Source organism: Cervus elaphus, chromosome 31 (genome assembly GCF_910594005.1).
Source record: "Cervus elaphus chromosome 31, mCerEla1.1, whole genome shotgun sequence".
NCBI classification, from domain to species: domain Eukaryota; kingdom Metazoa; phylum Chordata; class Mammalia; order Artiodactyla; family Cervidae; genus Cervus; species Cervus elaphus.
In genome coordinates, this window is record NC_057845.1 from 41672267 (window position 1) to 41693006 (window position 20740).

A 20740-nucleotide genomic window follows, 5' to 3' on the forward strand; every position below is an offset into this window, starting at 1 on the left:
ATATTCAGTGTTGATTTCCTTTAGGATTGACCGGTTTGATCTCCTTGCTGTCCAAGGGACTTTCAAGAGTCTTCTCTAGCACCAGAGTTCAAAAGCATCAATTCTTCATTGTTAGGCCTTCTTTATGCTCCAACTCTTACATCTGTACATGACTACTGGAAAAACCATAGCTTTGACTATACAGATCCTTTGTTGGCAAAGTGATGCCTCTGCCTTTTATTTTTTAATACACTGTCTAGGTTTGTCATAGCTTTCCTTCCAAAGAGCAAGAATCTTTTAATTTCGTAGCTGTAGTCACTGTCCACAGTGATTGTGGAACCCAAGAAAATAAAATCTGCCACTGTTTCCACTTTTTCTGCATTATTTGACATGAAATCATGGGGCCAGATGCCATGGTCTTAGTTTTTTGAATGTTGAATTTTAAGAGATTTTTCACTCTCCTCTTTCACTTTCATCAAGACTGCCAGATAAAATATCAGAGAATTCAGTGGTGGCAAACATGAAAAAGAGCAAGAGTTTGCATGTTTGGTCCCCCAAAAGTCCCTAAATGTTAGTTTTCATAACACTCATACTCTAAAAATAACAAATTATTCATCTTCAGGTCCATCCCTGGCCTTCCAAGCTCATCACTTATTCTATACACATTATACTGAAACCACTAAGGCCCTCACCCTAAAACTATTGAAATCTATCACTTACAATAATCTTATTACCTATCCTACATCCTGTTGAGTCTCTTCCCAAATTTTGCTCTCAGATGCTTTTTTATAAATAGAGCTCTGAGTAAATAATATTCCTTTTCAATAACTTTTAATGGATTTTCATTACTACCAGATTATAAATTCTCCAGGCAAGAATACTGAAGTGGGTAGCCATTCTCTTTTCCAGGTGATCTTCCTGACCCAGGGATCAAACCCAGGTCTCCTGCATTATAGGCATATTCTTTACCATTTAAGCCACCAAAGAAGTCCATGTATATGGTATACCTATCTAGAACTCTCTTTATGCACATGGATATGTTTATCTATTTACAAATATGTACAGATTTTATATATATATAAAATCTCTTCTTCCACAATTCTCCTAATGGGCACTATATTATATGCAAATGAATTACTGGAAGCTTCTGGACAAACCTTCCTCATAGGTACACGGTTTTGTTCCTACAGGGCTCTTCAGTAAGAATGCTCCCTTCAGGAATACCTGTCTTTATTTACAATTGTAATGGTCCTTTCTTCAAGATCTATCTTAAATGTTATAGCTTCCATGATGCATTTCCAATTACCTCAAAGAGAATAAAAATACTCCCTCATTTGAAACATTTATTTATTCTTGTAGGCCACAGATGACATTATGTAATTCTTATTTTTGGCCTACAAGCTTTTTTAGTATACAGTGCATCACTTATTGTCAATGTTGCAATGAGCCCACAGAGATTACTAGGCCTGGGATGGTCACTCTATGTTAATGCACCTTCATATGTTTCTTTCAATATGATCACAAGAATCATATACCTAAAGTGAATTAATCTTGTTCTTAGCAAGAGGATCAGCTCCAGAGATAGAGCATGACAAAGTATCAGGGTGAAGTTCCTTAGTTAGACATTCGGATTAAAAATACAAACCAAATAAATACTTACAACAAAAATGTTTTTGGAGGAGCAGGTCACAAGATTAGATCAGATCACCTGTCTTCTTTTTGCTTCTGAAGGGACACCTCAAGCCCCAGAAAGGGAGTGAAAAAGATGCTTTCATTATTTTTCACTAGGAAATCTATGCATTTGCATGTGTCCATAATGCATTCATTTTTTTCCTGCTGTGTTCCCATTGTTCTGATTTTTCTTTTAATTTAGTTAAATTTCTGCTTGTTTACATATATATAGTTATGAGTCAAAGACTATATGACCAACAAAAGCAAATGATATCTATTTGTTTTATGATGATAAAGGTTTGTTTGCTTAGTTGGTCTTTTGTTTGAAGGAAAACACTGACATCAGGCTGTGAGTATAGAAGCATGCTTTGTTACCTGTCAAGTCCTTTTATATTGGGTGGGTATGAAGTAGGCACTGGGGGTCTCTCAGAAACTCGGGCTTCCTGTGAAGCCTTCTCTTGAACATGTGTAATCTATGGATTCTTCTGTTCTGATGTGTCTTTCAGAAAAATTCTATTTTATGCCTTGAAATTCAACACATCTCTTCATTGATGTGTTCCCATTTTCACTTCCGTTACAATTTTTTTTTCATTTTTGCATATCATATATGTCATTTCAGTAGCATGTTGGAAAAGATGTAAAGTATGAACTTGCACAAAGCCCACATTTTAGAAGATATTCTGCAGAATTCTTCAAAAAGATCCTATGAAATTACATGTGTACTCTAATGGTATTTAGATACAATGTATAATATCACAATGCTAAGGTTACTTAGCTGCTGATATTGGATTAAACTATCTGTTGGAAATGCTAAAACACCATTGAAGTACCTTTTATTATGAAGATGTATTAATTTGTTTAACCTAAAAAAAGAAAAAAATCCATAGTTCCTCTCTGTTTATATACATGATAAACTTTTTTTTTCTCATCAATTTACAATACTTTGTACTCTTGAGAAGTTGTTGAGATTGTACTAGTCTGTGTTAAAAGAAATAACACTTAGGAGTCAGGTAAAAACAAACACCATCAAATCTAGAACAGTAATTCTTAGCGTGAATTGTGAACGAACTAGCCAGCATCTCATTAGTGATTCAAGGTGAGGTAAGCCATAATATTGGTGGCATTATCACATTTCATTTGCTGTGAAGTGAATTCCTTGATCAGATAAATGCACACAATATGAATTCAGAGTGGATAAGGAACCTTGTAAGTCCACAGATAGTTGTTTTGGTAGAAGCACTGCCAGCAAGGGAGAATCTTTATCTAGAGCAAGCATCTATTCTAATAATAACAAAACACCCTTCCATGATGGAAAATTGTCCAATGCAATCAACATGCCGGCAGGTGGCTGGCTGATCACCTGAATGAGTGATGCAGTATCAGGGACTCTGTGTTGGTCTCTGTGCTGGCGGAAAAGGCACTCAGAATGACCTTAGACTAGCTGGCCACAGTGAGTGGAAGTCATGTTGCTGAGAACTATACATAATTTCCATTCCTGACACTCTGGCACCTTTTTTTAAAAGCTTATTTTCTGATGATGGGGTAGCTATAGAAAGAGCTTGACTGGTATCTGAGAATGGGTCATCATATCCACTTAATTATTAAAGTCCTCCATTACTGAAATCATCCTTTACTGAGCAGTCACATGGGACACAAATATCTTAATGCATTTATAGGGATCTACCCAAATATTGGTTCCGTCTAGTCAAGGCTATGGTTTTTCCAGTGGTCATGTATGGATGTGAGAGTTGGACTGTGAAAAAAGCTGAGCGCCGAAAAATTGATGCTTTTGAACTGTGGTGTTGGAGAAGACTCTTGAGAGTCCCTTGGACTGCAAGGAGATCCAACCAGTCCATCCTAAAGGAGATCAGTCCTGGGTGTTCACTGGAAGGACAGACGCTGAAGCTGAAACTCCAATACTTTGGCCACCTCATGCGAAGAGTTGACTCATTGGAAAAGACCCTGATGCTGGGAGGGATTGGGGGCAGGAGGAGAAGGGGATGACAGAGGGTGAAATGGGTGGATGGCATCACCGACTCGATGGGCATGAGTTTGAGTAAACTTCGGGAGTTGGTGATGGACACGGAGGCCTGGCATGCTGCGGTTCATGGGGTCACAAAGAGTCAGACACGACTGAGCGACTGGACTGAACTGATCCAAATATTTCTTCCGTATTTCCTTGGCATCAACCTCCCAGTAATACTGCTACAAAATCCCTGACCATCAGCCAAACCATTCTCTAAAACCCTTGAGCCATTATATCATCATCTATCTCAGGCCATTTCTCTTTCTTGGAAAGTGAACAACCAGGTGAACTGCTCAAAGCTCTGTCCACGGGGGGGATTTCCATCACTGCTCTCCTCCAGAGATGTCACTGAGAGTGGTAATGGTGCCATAGTTGTCCACTCTCAGACATGTGGGCATATTTTGCAGAACCATCCGTAAACCAGGTCCAGGCAATCTCTTTCTCTTCTGCTGACTGTTGACAACACTCACGCCACGCTCCATTAGGCCACAATCCAAAATGGGATAAAGGCTTTGCCTCAAACCTAAGGTCTGCACTGTTTTTTATCCCTATCGAGGCCTGCCAAAGATTCCAAACAGCGTCCCCATCTGCCACTACCACTCCAAGCAGCATTTTTTTTTCCTGCTGGATCATATGACCCAAGTATCACAACCAGTTGAACAGCAGCCTAGTCCTTTTACAAATGCTTCTCCTGTTCTGAACTACACTCAAAAGCAGAAGTTCTTCTGATTCCTTGCAACCAGTGAGGATGATGCTGCCTCCAAAATCCACAGTGGCCCACCAAGTGTTCTGTGTCTGTTTTGGTTGCAGGATGGGCCAGATGCAACAACTCATCCATCACCTGGTAAGGTGTACCTCTACATGACCCACACAACTGATCTCCAAGGAATTTCACTAAGTTAAATGGGCCTTCAAATTTGTTGAATTTATCTCTCATCTACTAGTATGCAAATGTCCACCAATAAGTATAAAGTAGTTGCTATTTCTTGCTCACTAGGTCCAATCAGCATAACAGACCAGTATAATATCTTGTGGGAAGAAAAGAAATCAAGATCCTTAAGGAAATATTTGTAAATCATAAATGTGATAAAAGACTTGTATCCCAGGATATATGAAAACTTCTCAAAACCCCAAAATAAGAAAATATATAACTCCATTAAAAATGGACAAAAGGTTCAAACAGATACTTTAGTAAACTAGATATACATATGTCAAATAAGAACACAACATGCTCAATATAATTTGTCATTGGGAAAATGCAAATGAAGACCACAGTGTGATACCATGACCCACCGTTAAAGAGGCTAAAATTGAAAAAGACTACTCACACTTAAAGTTGCAATGCAAACCTTTGCACTTATGTACAGGCAACAAAATGAGTTAAAAGATAATTACACAAAGTTGAAGGGGATAATATATGTTATGTTGAAGCTAATGATATATTATATTGTTTACTTCATCCTTCTGTTGAGTTTTCACAGTGATTTCTCTCCAATCTGTCTTGGTTTTTCATCTCTTATTTAGCTTTCACTAGGACATAGGATAAACGATTAATGAATCTACAAAATATATGCCATTTGCTTTTCCCTTAGCTATCAATCTAGTTCCAGGTGTAAATTAAACAGTTTTTGTCTTTTCAGACACCAAAACATGAAATGTTTTCATATCATACTATTTTATCATATATAATATCATTTTTAAAATTAACGTTCAATAGCAACTCTTCTGTTAGTAACTAAAGTCAAATCAGAACATGTGATCATCATGTTCAAAATCCATCAGTAATTTTCCAAAATTTAGTCCGGGTAAAGAGCAAAGTCCCTGACCTCGTCTCCAGGTCCTCCGTGATCCCACCGATGCTGGTCTCTCTTTCCCTTCTAGCTCCTCTTTGCTTCTCTCTTTGCATGCCAGCTCCATTTGTTATTCTTCGATTCTTTAATAATCTAGCTCACTGATAAGCTAGGCCTGTCAATTATGGAAGATCCTAAGGATGGCAAATGTCCAGAGGCATCACCTTGATAGAAATGAAGACCCTCAGGCCTTATTCTTCACCTACTAAAATAGAATCTACATTTTAGGAAAATTTCCAGGAGATTCACAAGGATTAAAGTTGGAGAAGCACTGATCTAGGCCACCTCCCACTGTGGTCCTCGGGTTTGATTTTTCCTTTGCTCCTCCCACCAAATGTTGCCTAGTGAGAGTTTTGATCAATTTTCAGCTTTAGGTGGAAAGCTATTTGTAGGTCTGGAATTTGAGTTAAATTTGATAAGGAGGACAATTTTCTTGGGGTCAGTTCCTGAAAGGAATCTGGAACTTTGGTCCAAGTAAATTCAAGATGATTAACTCAGAAAAAACATACTGATCCAAGAACTCAGAGCATCAAAATTTACAGATAAATTGAAGTCTGCATAAATATGTCAGAAGTGTCATCTGTGGTGGAAAATCATGCAATTTCAATAGTTAAAACTAGAACTGCCAACAATGACTTAATATTTATGATTTTAAGGCTATAATGCCCTGTGGAAAAACCTGGACTTCTACATGTTCAAATCTATATACCCAGAGGAAAAGCTTAGTTTTGTCCTAAAGGGAATCCTGGTAGGTTATCTGGGAATTTTAGTTCTTCACTTCTTCCTGTTCTGGCAAAAACAAACACTTATACAACTTGCTGACTATTGTATTCAAAGCAAATTTATTTAAACAACATTTTCCGGAACTTGGGAAATAAAGCCTCCAGAATGAATGAATGGGTATGCAAGGACTTGCTACATGTGTTACTGTCATTCCAGTGCTGTTTTATTATTTTCTACTTAGAAATCATAATTCTTTGAAAGGATCTCCACAATTTCTTACAAGATATGGGTAAGAGAAAACTGAATTCTATAAGATTCATTATTCATTTTATAAAGTAGTCAAAATACTGTATAATTTGTAATAATTTTAGATTGATTTGCAGGATGCAAAAAAACCTGACACTGGAAAATGTAAAACAATGAACACATTATCTGTGTATGTTTTTCTATAAGTATATCTGAATAAGCAAAACACCTATAAGACTGAATTATTCCCTTTAACAATAATTTATTATCTTTCTAACACAATTTAAATGACTTTATAAGTTTTCATGAACTAGAATGTTAAACAATTAAACTGAATTTAAACATCAGGTTATGTGTGTCCTATGTAAAAAATTTTTCAGTTCTTCTGATTAAAGATCCATTCTTTTTAATTAATTACAATTTCTTAATAAACTTTTAAGGTAAGTTACTTATATTATCTCCTCTATTCTTTCACTTGTGACAATAATTTCACTGAATATATGTATATATTATATGTATACTTGATAAGCATATATTCAAGAAATATATAGAAAATGTCTCTCTTCTGGTCTTGCCAGGTTTATGATTTAAAAAAGACCCCACACATATTGTTTGAGAATCTTCGATTATTAGTGATTTAGGACTACATGGAAAAGAGCCCCTTTCAAATAAAAAATTACCTAACAACTGGAATTACTGGCACTGGTTGTTTCTATGAGCTGAATTGGGCTCCAGCCTTTGGCTCAATATTTTGCTAACAGAACAAAGTGCTCTCAAGTAAAACCCAGCAGGTTTTTAGAGAAAGTTCTAATTACTGTAATAATAAATATAAATCAACCTTTAAATATTGAAAGAACCATCCAGCAATGCTAGTATAGTATATTTATCGACAGCCAAAGTTTCTAGGGTAAAATTTAAATTAAAATTCTGTCACACAAATTCCCTAGGAAGATAAACTTGGAATTTCAAAGAAAAGAGTAAGAAAAGATTCCCAGTGTTGACAATACTTAATGAAAACCAGTTAAGACAAATATTTACCTGCAAACGTTCCTCTTATTTCCTTTTCAGCATTTATGTGATACTACCTCTGTCTTTACTGGCTTGTCTTTCCTACACTTATCTTTCCACATCTCTGCTATATTTTATCTATTCCTCACTCTCCTTTTTTTTTTTTAATCTACCCAAATTTCTCCTTTCCAGTCCTCCTGCTTGTTTTCTCTCCTTGAGGCCTTCCTCTCCCCTCCCAAAAATTTTTACTTAAATGGTCTGCAGGGGAAAAAGAAAAAAAAAAACATTTTTGCTTATGCGCAGTAGATAAATTCCAATTGTTCTCCATTTTTTTCTTACTCAAAAACACTCCCCTTCTGTGTACCACGTTTCCCATTTATTTCTTACTATCCTCTGTCCTTGACACTATTACAAAATGGAAATCACTCTCAGTAAAAACACTAGAAACCTCTCATTTCATTTTTCAGTGATCTTAGTCACTCCTTGTTCACCAGGGCACTCATTTTTCCAATTGGCACAGCACTTCATTATGCCTTTGAGGGTCTTTTCTCTTTTTATGTCCACATAATTCAATTCTCCAGCTCCTCTTCTGCTTCTCCGATCACACTGTTTAGAATATTTTTCTGGTCTCCCCCCTCTGTCTCTTGGTTAGAGCCAGGGCACTTGTTGGGCTTCCCAGGGGCACTAGTGGCAAAGAACCCACCTGCCAACACAGGAAACATAAGAGATGTGAGTTCAGTCCCTGGGTCGGGAAGATCCCCTGGAAGAGGGCATGGCAACCCACTCCAGGATTCTTGCCTGGAGAATCCCATGGACTGGGGAGCCTGGGGCTGCAGTCCATGGGGGTCGCAAAGAGTCAGAAGACTGAAGTGACTTAGCACGCAATCACAGGGCACTTGTTGGCAACAGAAAGTTAGTTAGTTGAATGGAAATGGACTATTACATAGAAAGTCCAGGGAGATTGGAAGAATCAGCTGAAAACTGGCAGGGATAAAAGAAAGCAACACAGTAAGACAACAGCCAAAATCAAATCCCTACACTTGCTCAATAGGAGCTCTGCCGCAGCTCACACAGACGATGTTGGTGCAGATTCAGGAAGCATTTCCCAGGGTCTTGATATGGCTGCCTTGGCAACAAAATTCTCTTTTCTTCCTGTCCCTTTCTTTTCTCCATATTACAAATTCAGTGTTGGTGCATTTGACTGGTCAAACCTACATCAAGTCCTCTTACTCAAGGAGCAAAAGGAATGGGAAAGAGTTTCTGGTTCTTTTGATTTCCAGAGTAAGAATGACATGTATTCACTTCGAAGCCTCTTTAACAAGTTTCATGCCACACCCTCCTTCTTTTTACCTTATACATACTTTCTAATGCTTAGGTTATCCATAAGTATACCTTCGGTTACACAAATACTTTCAAGTCATTGTTTATATTATGCTCTAAAAAACTCATACTACTAAGCTATCCCATGTGGATAATCAGAGGATGCTCTCTATAACAAGTGGCCAAAGCATCTAAGTTCTCAAATTCAATTTTGATGACCATCTGCCCATCACCAAGTATCCTCTCTCTCCTTCACTGACCACTCCTTCCAAACCTAACATGTCACTAAGTCCTAGTGACTCTATATTCTGATTTATCTTGATCTATCTCTTTGCCTTTTTCATCAATCCTAATAACATATTACACACTGACTGTGCCAAAGCCTTTGACTGTGTGGATCACAATAAATCGTGGAAAATTCTGAAAGAGATGGGAATACCAGACCACCTGACCTGCCTCTTGAGAAACCTTATGCAGGTCAGGAAGCAACAGTTACAACTGGACATGGAACAACAGACTGGTTCTAAATAGGAAAAGGAATACGTCAAGGCTGTATATGGTCACCCTGCTTATTTAACCTATATGCATAGCACATCATGAGAAACGCTGGGCTGGAAGAAGCACAAGCTGGAATCAAGATTGCTGGGAGAAATATCAATAACCTCAGATATGCAGATGACACCACCCTTATGGCAGAAAGTGAAGAGGAACTAAAAAGCCTCTTGATGAAAGTGAAAGAAGAGAGTGAAAAAGTTGGCTTAAAGCTCAACATTCAGAAAACTAAGATCACAGCATCTGGTCCTATCACTTCATGGGAAATAGGTGGGGACACAGTGGAAACAGTGTCAGACTTTATTTTTTTGGGCTCCAAAATCACTGCAGATGGTGATTGCAGCCATGAAATTAAAAGACGCTTACTCCTTGGAAGGAAAGTTATTACCAATCTAGATAGCATATTAAAAAGCAGAGTTGGACTGTGAAGAAAAATTGATGCTTTTTTTTCTCCAACTAATAAAAATAAATGAAAAAAAAATTGATGCTTTTGAACTGTGGTGTTGGAGAAGACTCTTGAGAGTCCCTTGGACTGCAAGGAGATCCAACCAGTCCATCCTAAAGGAGATCAGTCCTGGGTGTTCATTGGAAAGACTGATGTTGAAGCTGAAGCTCTAATACTTTGGCCACCTCATGTGAAGAGTTGACTCATTGGAAAAGACCCTGATGCTGGGAGGGATTGGGGGTAGGAGGAGAAGGGGACAACAGAGGATGAGATGGCTGGATGGCATCACCGACTCGATGGACAAGAGTTTGAGTAAACTCTGGGAGTTGGTGATGGACAGGGAGGCCTGGCGTGCTGCGGTTCATGGGGTCGCAGAGAGTCAGACACGACTGAGCGACTGAACTGAACTGAATAATTTCACATGCATTTGAATCAAATAGAGAGCATTTTGTAAATACAGATTATTAGACTTCATTCTTATTCCCACTGAATCAGTGTCTACAATAATACCTCATCATCTGTATTTTTACAAAAATTTCCCCCAGACAATTCTGATGTGTATTCTGGTTTGGAAAACACCAGACAAGAGTATCAGCTTCCTAATTATTGTTGCTAATTCTGCTTTTCCCTCTCTGCAGAGTATTTTTCACATTACCAAACATTTAATTAAAAAAATATCTTGCCAGGAATTTCCTAGTCCTAAAACTTTTCAATGCATACCTACTGCCCAAGAAATAAAGTTCAAGATCCTTCAAATGGCATTAAAATCACTCTATAACCCAAACTTCTTTCCCCTCAACCCTCATCCAAGTCCCAGATGCGGAATGTTTCTAACACAGAAGTATCCTCACAAATTTAGCTCATTTTACAATGTCTGTCCTTTCTTCTATGTCTTTTAATTCCTGCACATTTTTTGAACTGAAATACTTACATTTTCCATTATGCCAATACCTCAGATTATTTTTCATTGTCATGATAGTAGTGAATAAAATTAACGGCATTCTGACAAGTGCATGGTTTTATATCAACTACTTATTCCAATATTATTTTTATATAATCTTAATGAATGTTCCTTTTACATTTACTGCATTTCATTTTAGGGGCTATCCAGTAACAACATGGATACTAAAAATGCAACATCACTGACAGAATTTGTTCTCACAGGACTTACATATCAACCAGAGTGGCATATTCACCTGTTCCTGATGTTCCTGATAATATACCTCATCACCACTGTAGGAAACCTTGGACTAATTGCTCTCATCTATAATGACCCTCACCTTCACATCCCCATGTACTTATTCCTTGCGAGTTTAGCCTTTGTGGATGCTTGGATCTCATCCACTGTGACTCCCAAGATGCTCGTCAACTTCCTGGCCAAAAGGAAGATGATTTCTCTCTCTGAATGCATAACACAGTTGTTTTCCTTTGCATTCAGCGCAACCACGGAATGTTTCCTCTTGGCAACAATGGCGTTTGATCGGTATGTGGCCATATGCAAACCATTGCTTTATTCAGTGATTATGACCAATAGATTATGCATCCAACTATCAGTCTTATCATTTGTAGGTGGCCTTATTCATTCCATAATTCATATAGGTTTCTTATTCAGATTAACCTTCTGTAAGTCTAACATAATACACCACTTTTACTGTGACATCATGCCACTGTTTAAGATTTCTTGTACTGACCCTTCAATCAATGTTCTGATGGTATTTATTTTCTCAGGGTCAATACAAGTGTTCACCATTCTTACTGTTCTTGTCTCTTATATACTTGTTCTCTTCACAATCTTAAAAAATAAATCCATGCAAGGCATAAGGAAGGCCTTCTCCACCTGTGGAGCCCACCTCCTGTCTGTCTCTTTATATTATGGGCCCCTTCTCTTCAGGTATGTGCATCCTGGTTCTACACAAACAGATGCTCAAGATATGATGGACTCTCTATTTTACACTGTTATAATCCCTTTGTTAAATCCAATCATCTATAGCCTGAGAAATAAGAAAGTCATAGACTCACTGACAAAAGTGTTAAAGAGAAATGTTTAGATTTCATAATGTTATTTGTAGTCTTTTTTTAATTAAAATCATCACATGATTGTAAAGATTAGACATGTCTCTATTTTGGTTAGTGTTCCAAGCTTCTTGTGTTTATAACTGCCTTTGTTTTCTAAGGTGTTATGACTTAAAGTGTTAGCACTAATATACTCCTTAAACTATTTGTATATGTTGTTCAAAAATACAAAGAACTTTAAACAAGTATTTATGTCATGCTATAATAATTGAAGCAGAATACAAATTAAAACACTTTAGTGCTTAAATGTTCTTTAATACAGTTTCAGAAAGTCATTAAACATTGAAGTAGGATAGTTCCTCTGAACAGCATTATGTTGATTTAGATAGGAATACAGCTGTGCAGCCTGTAGATTCATATCCATTTAACTCCATAGTGGAGGCAGGTTTGTGTTTGAACAGAGGCAAATCCCAGGAATTCTGCTGCCATCCAAAGGTCTTCCATCCACTCTGTTTGGGACGTGATGTATGTCACTTCTTGTGGGAATTCAATACTCATATCACAGAGAGAAACAGAAATTGGGAAAGCAATGAGGAAAAAATGAGAATGGAACTAAAACAGTGAAGGTCAAACCAAATTGTAAAAGGATGCCCCCTTATCTTAGTATATTTTTTTGAATAATGAGGAGGGTTGTCTCTCACTGCATATATTTCCTTGAAAGGTAATTTCCAGCTGTGTTTGTATGTTGTGGGATAACCTTACAAGTTTCACTAATTCAGAAAGCTAGGAGATGAAATTTCAGAATAGTTGGGAAGACACAAGAGAAGAAAAGTGATATAATAGAAAGGAAATGGTCAATCTTGCTAGATTTTTTAAAAATGAAGTTACTAGGAAGATAAAGAAATTATTAATATATAAAACACTTCTAATGCCAGTCAGAATGGCTGCTATCAAAAAGTCTATAAACAATAAATGCTGGAGAGGGTGTGGAGAAAAGGGAACCCTCTTATACTGCTGGTGGGAATGCAAACTAGTACAGCCACTATGGAGAACAGTGTGAAGATTTCTTAAAAAACTGGAAATAGAACTGCCACATGACCCAGCAATCCCACGGCTGGGCAAACACCGAGGAAACCAGAGGTGAAAGAGACACGTGTACCCCAATGTTCATCGCAGCACTGTTTATAATAGCTAGGACGTGGAAGCAACCTAGATGCCCATCAGCAGATGAATGGATAAGAAAGTTGTGGTACATATACACAGTGGAATAGTACTCAGCCATTAAAAAGAATGCATTTGAATCAGTTCTAATGAGATGGATGAAACTGGAGCCTATTATACGGAGTGAAGTAAGTCAGAAAGAAAAACACCAATACAGTACACTAATGCATATATACTAAATTTAGAAAGATGGTTGGAGCAGGAAATGGCAACCCACTGCAGTACTCTTGCCTGAAAAATCGCACAGACAGAGGAGCCTGATGGGCTACAGTCCATGGGGTCGCGAAGAGTTGGACATGACAGCGATTTCACTTTCACTTTTCACCTTCATGCATTGGAGAAGGAAATGGCAACCCACCCCAGGGTTCTTGCCTGGAGAATCCCAGGGATGGGGGAGCCTGGTGGGCTGCCGTCTATGGGGTCGCACAGAGTCAGACACAACTGAAGTGACTTAGCAGCGGCAGCAGCAAGATAATAACGATATCCCTATATGCAAGATAGTGAAAGAGACACAGATGTAAAGAACAGTCTTTTGGACTCTGTGGGAGAAGGCGAGGGTGGGATGATTTGCGAGGGTAGCGTTGAAACGTAAAAAAATAAAATAAAATTCTAGAATATGTTGTTTACATGATGGCTTCAGATGCATATAACCAAAGTTCAAATAATGTTAAGATTATATGGTGTCATAGTACCTAGTGGATGGCTTGGGAAGATATGAAAATGAGTAATATTTCAGATGTTTTGTGACCTCAAAGTACTTAGATGTCAGCTTTCATCTCACTTTAAGCTCTACCTACAATGAGTAATCCATCTGCACGCCTCTTGCCTTTTCCTCCTCAACACTGAAATTCCATACACTTTCCTATTAACACTACTGAGGTCTTTACCCTAAAAATTATCCACCTTTGAGTACTTGCTTATCTCCTATATCCTAAAGATACTCATGAGTCCTAACCATACCCAACAGTTTATTTTCATAAACAGGACAATAATTAAATCATATTCCATTTTGATAACGTTTAATGGATTGACATGCTAATAGATTATTTGCAAACATGGTATATGAGTGTATATACATATTTTTCTGTGTATGTACACATACATCTGATTATTTGTTCACGGGTATGTCCAGATTAAATAATATATATAAGTATATACCTATATAGGAGAAAAGGAAAGACATACTCATTTGAATGCAGAGTTCCAAAGAACAGCAAGCAGAGATAGGAAAGCCTTCCTCAGCAATCAATGCAAAGAAACAGAGGAAAACAATAGAATGGGAAAGACTAGAGATCTCTTCAAGAAGATTAGAGATACTGAGGGAACATTTCATGCAAAGATGAATAAATCAATAAAGGACAGAAATGGTAGGGACCTAACAGAAGCAAAAGATATTAAGAGGAGGTGGCAAGAATACACAGAAGAACTGTACAAAAAAGATCTTCACGACCCAAATAATCACGATGGTGTGATCACTCACCTAGAGCCAGACATCCTGGAATGTGAAGTCAAGTGGGCCTTAGGAAGCATCACTATGAACAAAGCTAGTAGAGGTGATGGAATTCCAGTTGAGCTATTTCAAATCCTGAAAGATGATGCTGTGAAAGTGCTGCACTCAATATGTCAGCAAATTTGGAAAACTCAGCAGTAGCCACAGGACTGGAAAAGGTCAGTTTTCATTCCAATCCCAAAGAAAGGCAATGCCAAAGAATGCTCGAACTACCGCACAATTGCACTTATCTCACACGCTAGTAAAATAATGCTTAAAATTCTCCAAGCCAGGCTTCAGCAATACGTGAACCGTGACCATCCAGATGTGCAAGCTGGTTTTAGAAAAGGCAGAGGAACCAGAGATCAAGATGCCAACATCCGCTGGCTCATTGAAAAAGCAAGAGAGTTAAAAAAAAAATCTATATTTGCTTTATTGTCTATGCCAAAGCCTGTGACTGTGTGGATCACAATAAACTGGAAAATTCTGAAAGAGATGGGAATACCAGACCACCTGACCTGCCTCTTGAGAAACCTTATGCAGGTCAGGAAGCAACAGTTACAACTGGACATGGAACAACAGACTGGTTCCAAAGAGGAAAAGGAGTACGTCAAGGCTGTATATTGTCACCCCGCTTATTTAACTTATATGCAGAGTACATCATGAGAAATGCTGGGCTGGAAGAAGCACAAGCTGGAATCAAGATTGCTGGGAGAAATATCAATTAACCTCAGATATGCAGATGACACCACCCTTATGGCAGAAAGTGAAGAAGAACTAAAGATCCTCTTGATGAAAGTAAAAGAATAGAGTGAAAAAGTTGGCTTAAAGCTCAACATTCAGAGAACTAAGATCATAGCATCTGGTCCCATCACTTCATGGGAAATAGATGGGGAGACAGTGGAAACAGTGGCTGACTTTATTTTTCGGGGCTCCAAAATCACTGCAGATGGTGATTGCAGCCATGAAATTAAAAGATGCTTACTCCTTGGAAGGAAAGTTATGACCAACCTAGACAGCATATTAAAAAGCTGAGACATTACTTTGTCAACAAACATCCATCTAGTCAAGGCTATGGTTTTTCCAGTGGTCATGTACGGATGTGAGAGTTGGACTGTGAAGAAAGCTGAGCGCTGAAGAATTGATGCTTTTGGACTGTGCTGTTGGAGAAGACTCTTGAGAGTCCCTTGGACTGCAAGGAGACCCAACCAGTCCATCCTAAAGGATATCAGTCCTGGGTGCTCACTGGAAGGACTGATGTTGAATCTAAAACTCCAATACTTTGGCCACCTGATGCGAAGAGCTGACTCATTTGAAAAGACCCTGATGCTGGGAAAGATTGAAGGCAGGAGAAGAAGGGGATGACAGAGGATGAGATGGTTGGATGGTGTCACCGACTCAATGGACATGGGTTTGGGTGGACTCCGGGAGTTGGTGATGGACAGGGAGGCCCGGCGTGCTGCGGTTCATGGGGCCACAAAGAGCCAGACATGACTGAGTGACTGAGCTGAACTGACTCATAAAGCCCTTTCCCTCACTCTCGCCCCCCGTCTCCATCTCTGTTTCTACCACTATGACCATCACCCCGATTTGTTCACCATGGTATTATAAGGTCCTTTCAAACAATATCTTGATTTAATTCTGAAGTCACTGACAACACAATTTTCATAATGAACCCTGTGTTATACCTGAAATGAGTTGCAGAAAACTTTCTGAACCTCTTTTATTCTCTCAAGTTCATGCTTTTGCTAATACAAATCTCTCCACAGAGATCTCCTCACTATGAACAATGAACCCCATCTTTATTTACAACTGAAATGGTGGTCTTTCTTTCAGATCTTTTTCAAATGTTATAGCTCCCATGAGGCACTTGATTATCTTGAAGAGATTAGTAATGCTTACTCATTTGAAACTTTTAGCAGTTTATTTATCCTTTTTTGCAGCATCAAAATATTTATTCTGGTCTCTTGAGTTCAAGGAATCTCTTAATTCATTCTGAGATTAGTTCAGTTAAACAGTAGAAAAGGAAATCTGTTTTACACAAGCATGAATCTCCTTTGAGATACTAAACTTGAGTAAATGCTTCCATTTTATATTTTGTACAAAAGAATATTGCACAATAATACATATCAAAATAACCAAAAGGAAAAACTTTTCTGTATAATTATACCCAAATAAATTTCATGATAATAAAGGCACATTTAATAGATACTTCATTTCAATCAATATATAAGGAATATCCCATACATAAGTTTTTCTTTACCTTGAAGACATTGCTGGCTCCCATTATTTCTCTTAAGATTGTTACTCTGATTTCTATTGTACTACTTAAATTTCTTTTTATTGTCATAAAAATCACATAATATAAAATATACTGTCTTAACCATATTTAACTATAAAGTTAGGGGCGCTAAGTACATTCCCATTGTTGTGCAATCTCGCCATCATCCATCTCCTGAGTTTTTCCTAATCTGGAACTTTGTTACCATTGAACACCAACTTCAGGTGCCCCTCCCCAACCCCCACCCTCCACTCTCTGGCATCTACCAATGTAAGTTCTTTCTGACTTTATGAATTTGACTGTTCTAGATATCTCATATAACTGGAGTCAAACAGTATTTGTCTGCACCCTTTAAGGTTAACTTAATATATGTCCTCCAAACGCTAGAAAAATACTACAAATGAACCTATTTGCAAAGCAGAAATAGAGCCACAGACGTAGAGAACAAATGTATATACGCCAAGAGGGGAAAGGAAGGGTAGGACAAATTGGGAGATGGGGATTGACATATACTATGTATAAAACAGATAACTAATGAGGACATACTACATAGCATAGGGGGAGAAGATGGTACAATCTGTTGCACTGCTTTTGATTATAATAAAGAAACACTTAGGTAAGATTTATTACAATAATACACATCTCAATAAACTGGTTAGAAAATTCACAAATAAATTATGTAACTGAAAAATGAAAATGTCCTGATTCTGGAAGGCACAATAAACTCTGAGTTATATTCTATGACACTGTCAACCATAAGAGAACTAAGAAACAAATGCTTTCTTTAAAACAACACAACAAAAACAACAAATGATCACTGACTTCTCATCAGAAACAACAGAGCTCAAAAGACAGTAGAACAACATCTTTAAAGTGATAAAAATAAAATATGTCAACTGAGAGCTCTATATCTGGTGAAAACAAATTTTAAGAATAAAAGCATAGTAAAGATATTTTTATATAATAAAGACTAAGCAACTCTATCATCAATATCACTGTGAAAAAGGTATTTCTTAAGAATGAAGGGAAATAAGTTCAGATGGATACTTGGATCTTCAGGGAGAAATCTAGAGCTCTGAAAATAATAATTCTGTAGATAAACAGAAAAGTATTTTTCTATTAATTTCTTTAAAATTCATATGGATATTTACAGCAAAAATTATGACTTATATTGGGGCTATAAAATGACAACTTTGCCTTACAGGCCAGGCAGTCTATGAATAGATCTATACAACTGTACATTGTTCAGTTTCATGTGAATGGTACAATATTACCTGTAAGCAAACTTTGAAATGAGCTAAGAACATATATTGTAATCCTGAGAGCAGACACACACACACACACACACACACAAGTAGAGACCTATAGAAAAAACAGATGTTACAAACAAAACGTATAGTAAAATGTTATACATAATCCAGTCTTGTCAATAATTATATTAAAGATAAGTGGAGACAAAGTACTCCTATTAAATGACAAATTCTTTCAACAGATGTTCAAAAAGCAGGAGAGTATTCTGGAAAGATGATAAGAGCACCACAAATCTCTCTCCCTTCCTAAACAAAAATTTCACTGGTATTATCTGTGTAACAGAAGTAATATGGAAATCTAGAGTCTACTGAAGAATTGTAACAGCAAGGGAAGATTGAGCAGTAAATTGGGGTTAATTTTGGTCAATTTCAGCTGTAAGCACAGCTACCCATCAACGACTCCATCCCCCATGCCACGCAGCTGTGTGTGTGTTCCCGGAACAGCTGGTACTCATGTTGTAGGAGTGGAACAGAATCCTCCATCCAAATACTGGGGATCTGTGCAGTGATTGCAGATGATGAATTCTGATCACAAAGATGTCAAAAAAAAGAAGAAATGGCCGTTTTTGTTGTACCTCCCACCATTTTTGCAAGCTCCTCTCCCCTGACAGAAGTGACTACCAGGGAATTTAAGGAGTTGGTACACTTTTCTCCTCTTTAATTTTTTTTTTATTTTTCCTTTTTGGATCAAAATACCAAAGACTACTACATCCAAAAGCAACCACATGTATGGGAAAAATTAGAAAATTACCATGTATGTCCAGGAAAAGACACAGAAAAATTAACCTGAAAAAAAAAAAAAAAAGGCTGAAAAATAAAAGCTAAGAAAAAGAAACCTGAAACAACCTTAAATTTACACCTCAGACTGATCATGAGCAAAAAGATGGCCCACAATTAAAAAACAATAACAAAAACAAAACCCCCAAAATCATAAACAGCAAATCCTAGAAAAGGGGAGAATTTAATTTCCAGATTTACCATATTATTAGATTCAAATATCCAGATTTTGGCAGGGGGAGTGGTGGTGAGGAGCTTCCCTAATGCCTCAGTGGGCAAGAGAATCTACCTACAAGGCAGGAGATACAGGAGACAGGGGTTCAATCCCTGAGTCAGGAAGATCCCCTGGAGGAGGAAATGGCAGCCCACTCCAGAATTCTTGCCTGAAAAATCCCATGACAGAGGAGTCTGGTGGGCTACAGTCCATAGGGTCACAAAGAGTCAGACATGACTGATCATAGCACACAACAATATTAATCCAGTTTTTAACAAAGAATCTCAAGGCAAACCAAAAAATAAGAAATGTGACCCATCCAAAGAAAAAACATGCCCCCCCCAAAAAAAAACAGAAACTGTCCCTGAAAAAGGCCTAATGGCAGATATACTAGATAAAGACCTTAAAACAGTTGTCTTAAAGATGCTTAAAGAACTATAGGAAGATGTGGAAAAAGGAAAGAAGATGATGTATAAATAAAATGGAAATATTAATAAAAGAAACCTAAAAAGAAATAAAAAAGAAATTCTGAAACTGAAACATATAATAATTAAAATGAAAATTCACTAAAGAAATTTAAGGCATATTTGAATAGCCAGAAGAAACAATCAGTGAACTTGAAAACAGTTCAGTTCAGTCACTCAGTCGTGTCCGACTCTTTGTGACCTCATGGACTACAGCACTCAGGCCTCTCTGTCCATCACCAACTCCCAGAGTTTACTCAAACTCATATCCATTGAGTCGGTGATGCCATCCAACTATCTCATCCTCTGTTGTCCCCTTCTCCTCCTGCCTTCAGTCTTTTCCAGCATCAGGGTCTTTTCCAATGAGTCAGTTCTTTGCATCAGGTGGCCAAAGTATTGGAGTTTCAGCTTCAGCATCATTCCTTCCAATGAATACTCAGGACCAATTTCCTTTAGGATGGACTGGTTGGATCTCCTTGCAGTCCAAGGGACTCTCAAGAGTCTTCTCCAACACCACAGTTCAAAAGCATCAATTCTTCGACACTCAGCTTTCTTTATAGTCCAATCCTCACATTCATACATGAATACTGGAAACACCATAGCTTTGACTAGATGGACGTTTCTTGGCAAAGTAATGTCTCTGCTTTTTAATATGCTATCTAGGTTGGCCATAACTTTTCTTCCAAGGAGCAAGCATCTTTTAATTTCATGGCTGCAATCACCATCTGCAGTGATTTTGGAGCCCAAAAATAAAGTCTGTCACTGCTTCCACTGTTTCCCCATCTATTTGCCATGAAGTGATGGGACCAGAGGCCATGATCTTAGTTTTCTGAATGTTGAGTTTTATGCCCACCTTTTCACTCTCCTCTTTCACTTTCATTAAGAGGCTCTTTAGTTCTTCGCTTTCTGTCATAAGGGTGGTGTCATTTGTATATCTGATGTTATTGATATTTCTCCTGGAAATCTTGATTTCAGCTTGTGCTTCATCCAGCCCAGCGTTTCTCATGATATACTCTGCATATAAGTTAAATGAGCAGGGTGACAATATACAGCCTTGACGTACTCCTTTCCCTATTTGGAACCAGTCTGTTCCATGTCCAGTTGTAACTGTTGCTTCCTGACCTGCATACAGATATCTCAAGAGGCAGGTC

General features: G+C 37.8%; 1 protein-coding gene across 1 annotated transcript; it reads left to right on the forward strand.

The window, feature by feature from the left end:
* The first annotated feature begins 10929 nt into the window (after positions 1-10929).
* Positions 10930-11868, forward strand: LOC122687495 (olfactory receptor 5H2-like). Its single transcript, XM_043893027.1, has one exon. It carries the CDS (start codon positions 10939-10941, stop codon positions 11866-11868), a length of 930 nt encoding a protein of 309 aa, XP_043748962.1. The 5' UTR covers positions 10930-10938.
* The last annotated feature ends 8872 nt before the right edge of the window (positions 11869-20740 follow it).

Bases quoted from the DNA above. Each gene is read 5' to 3' on its own strand.
- LOC122687495 (XM_043893027.1), top strand. From the start codon at position 10,939: ATGGATACTAAAAATGCAACATCACTGACAGAATTTGTTCTCACAGGA.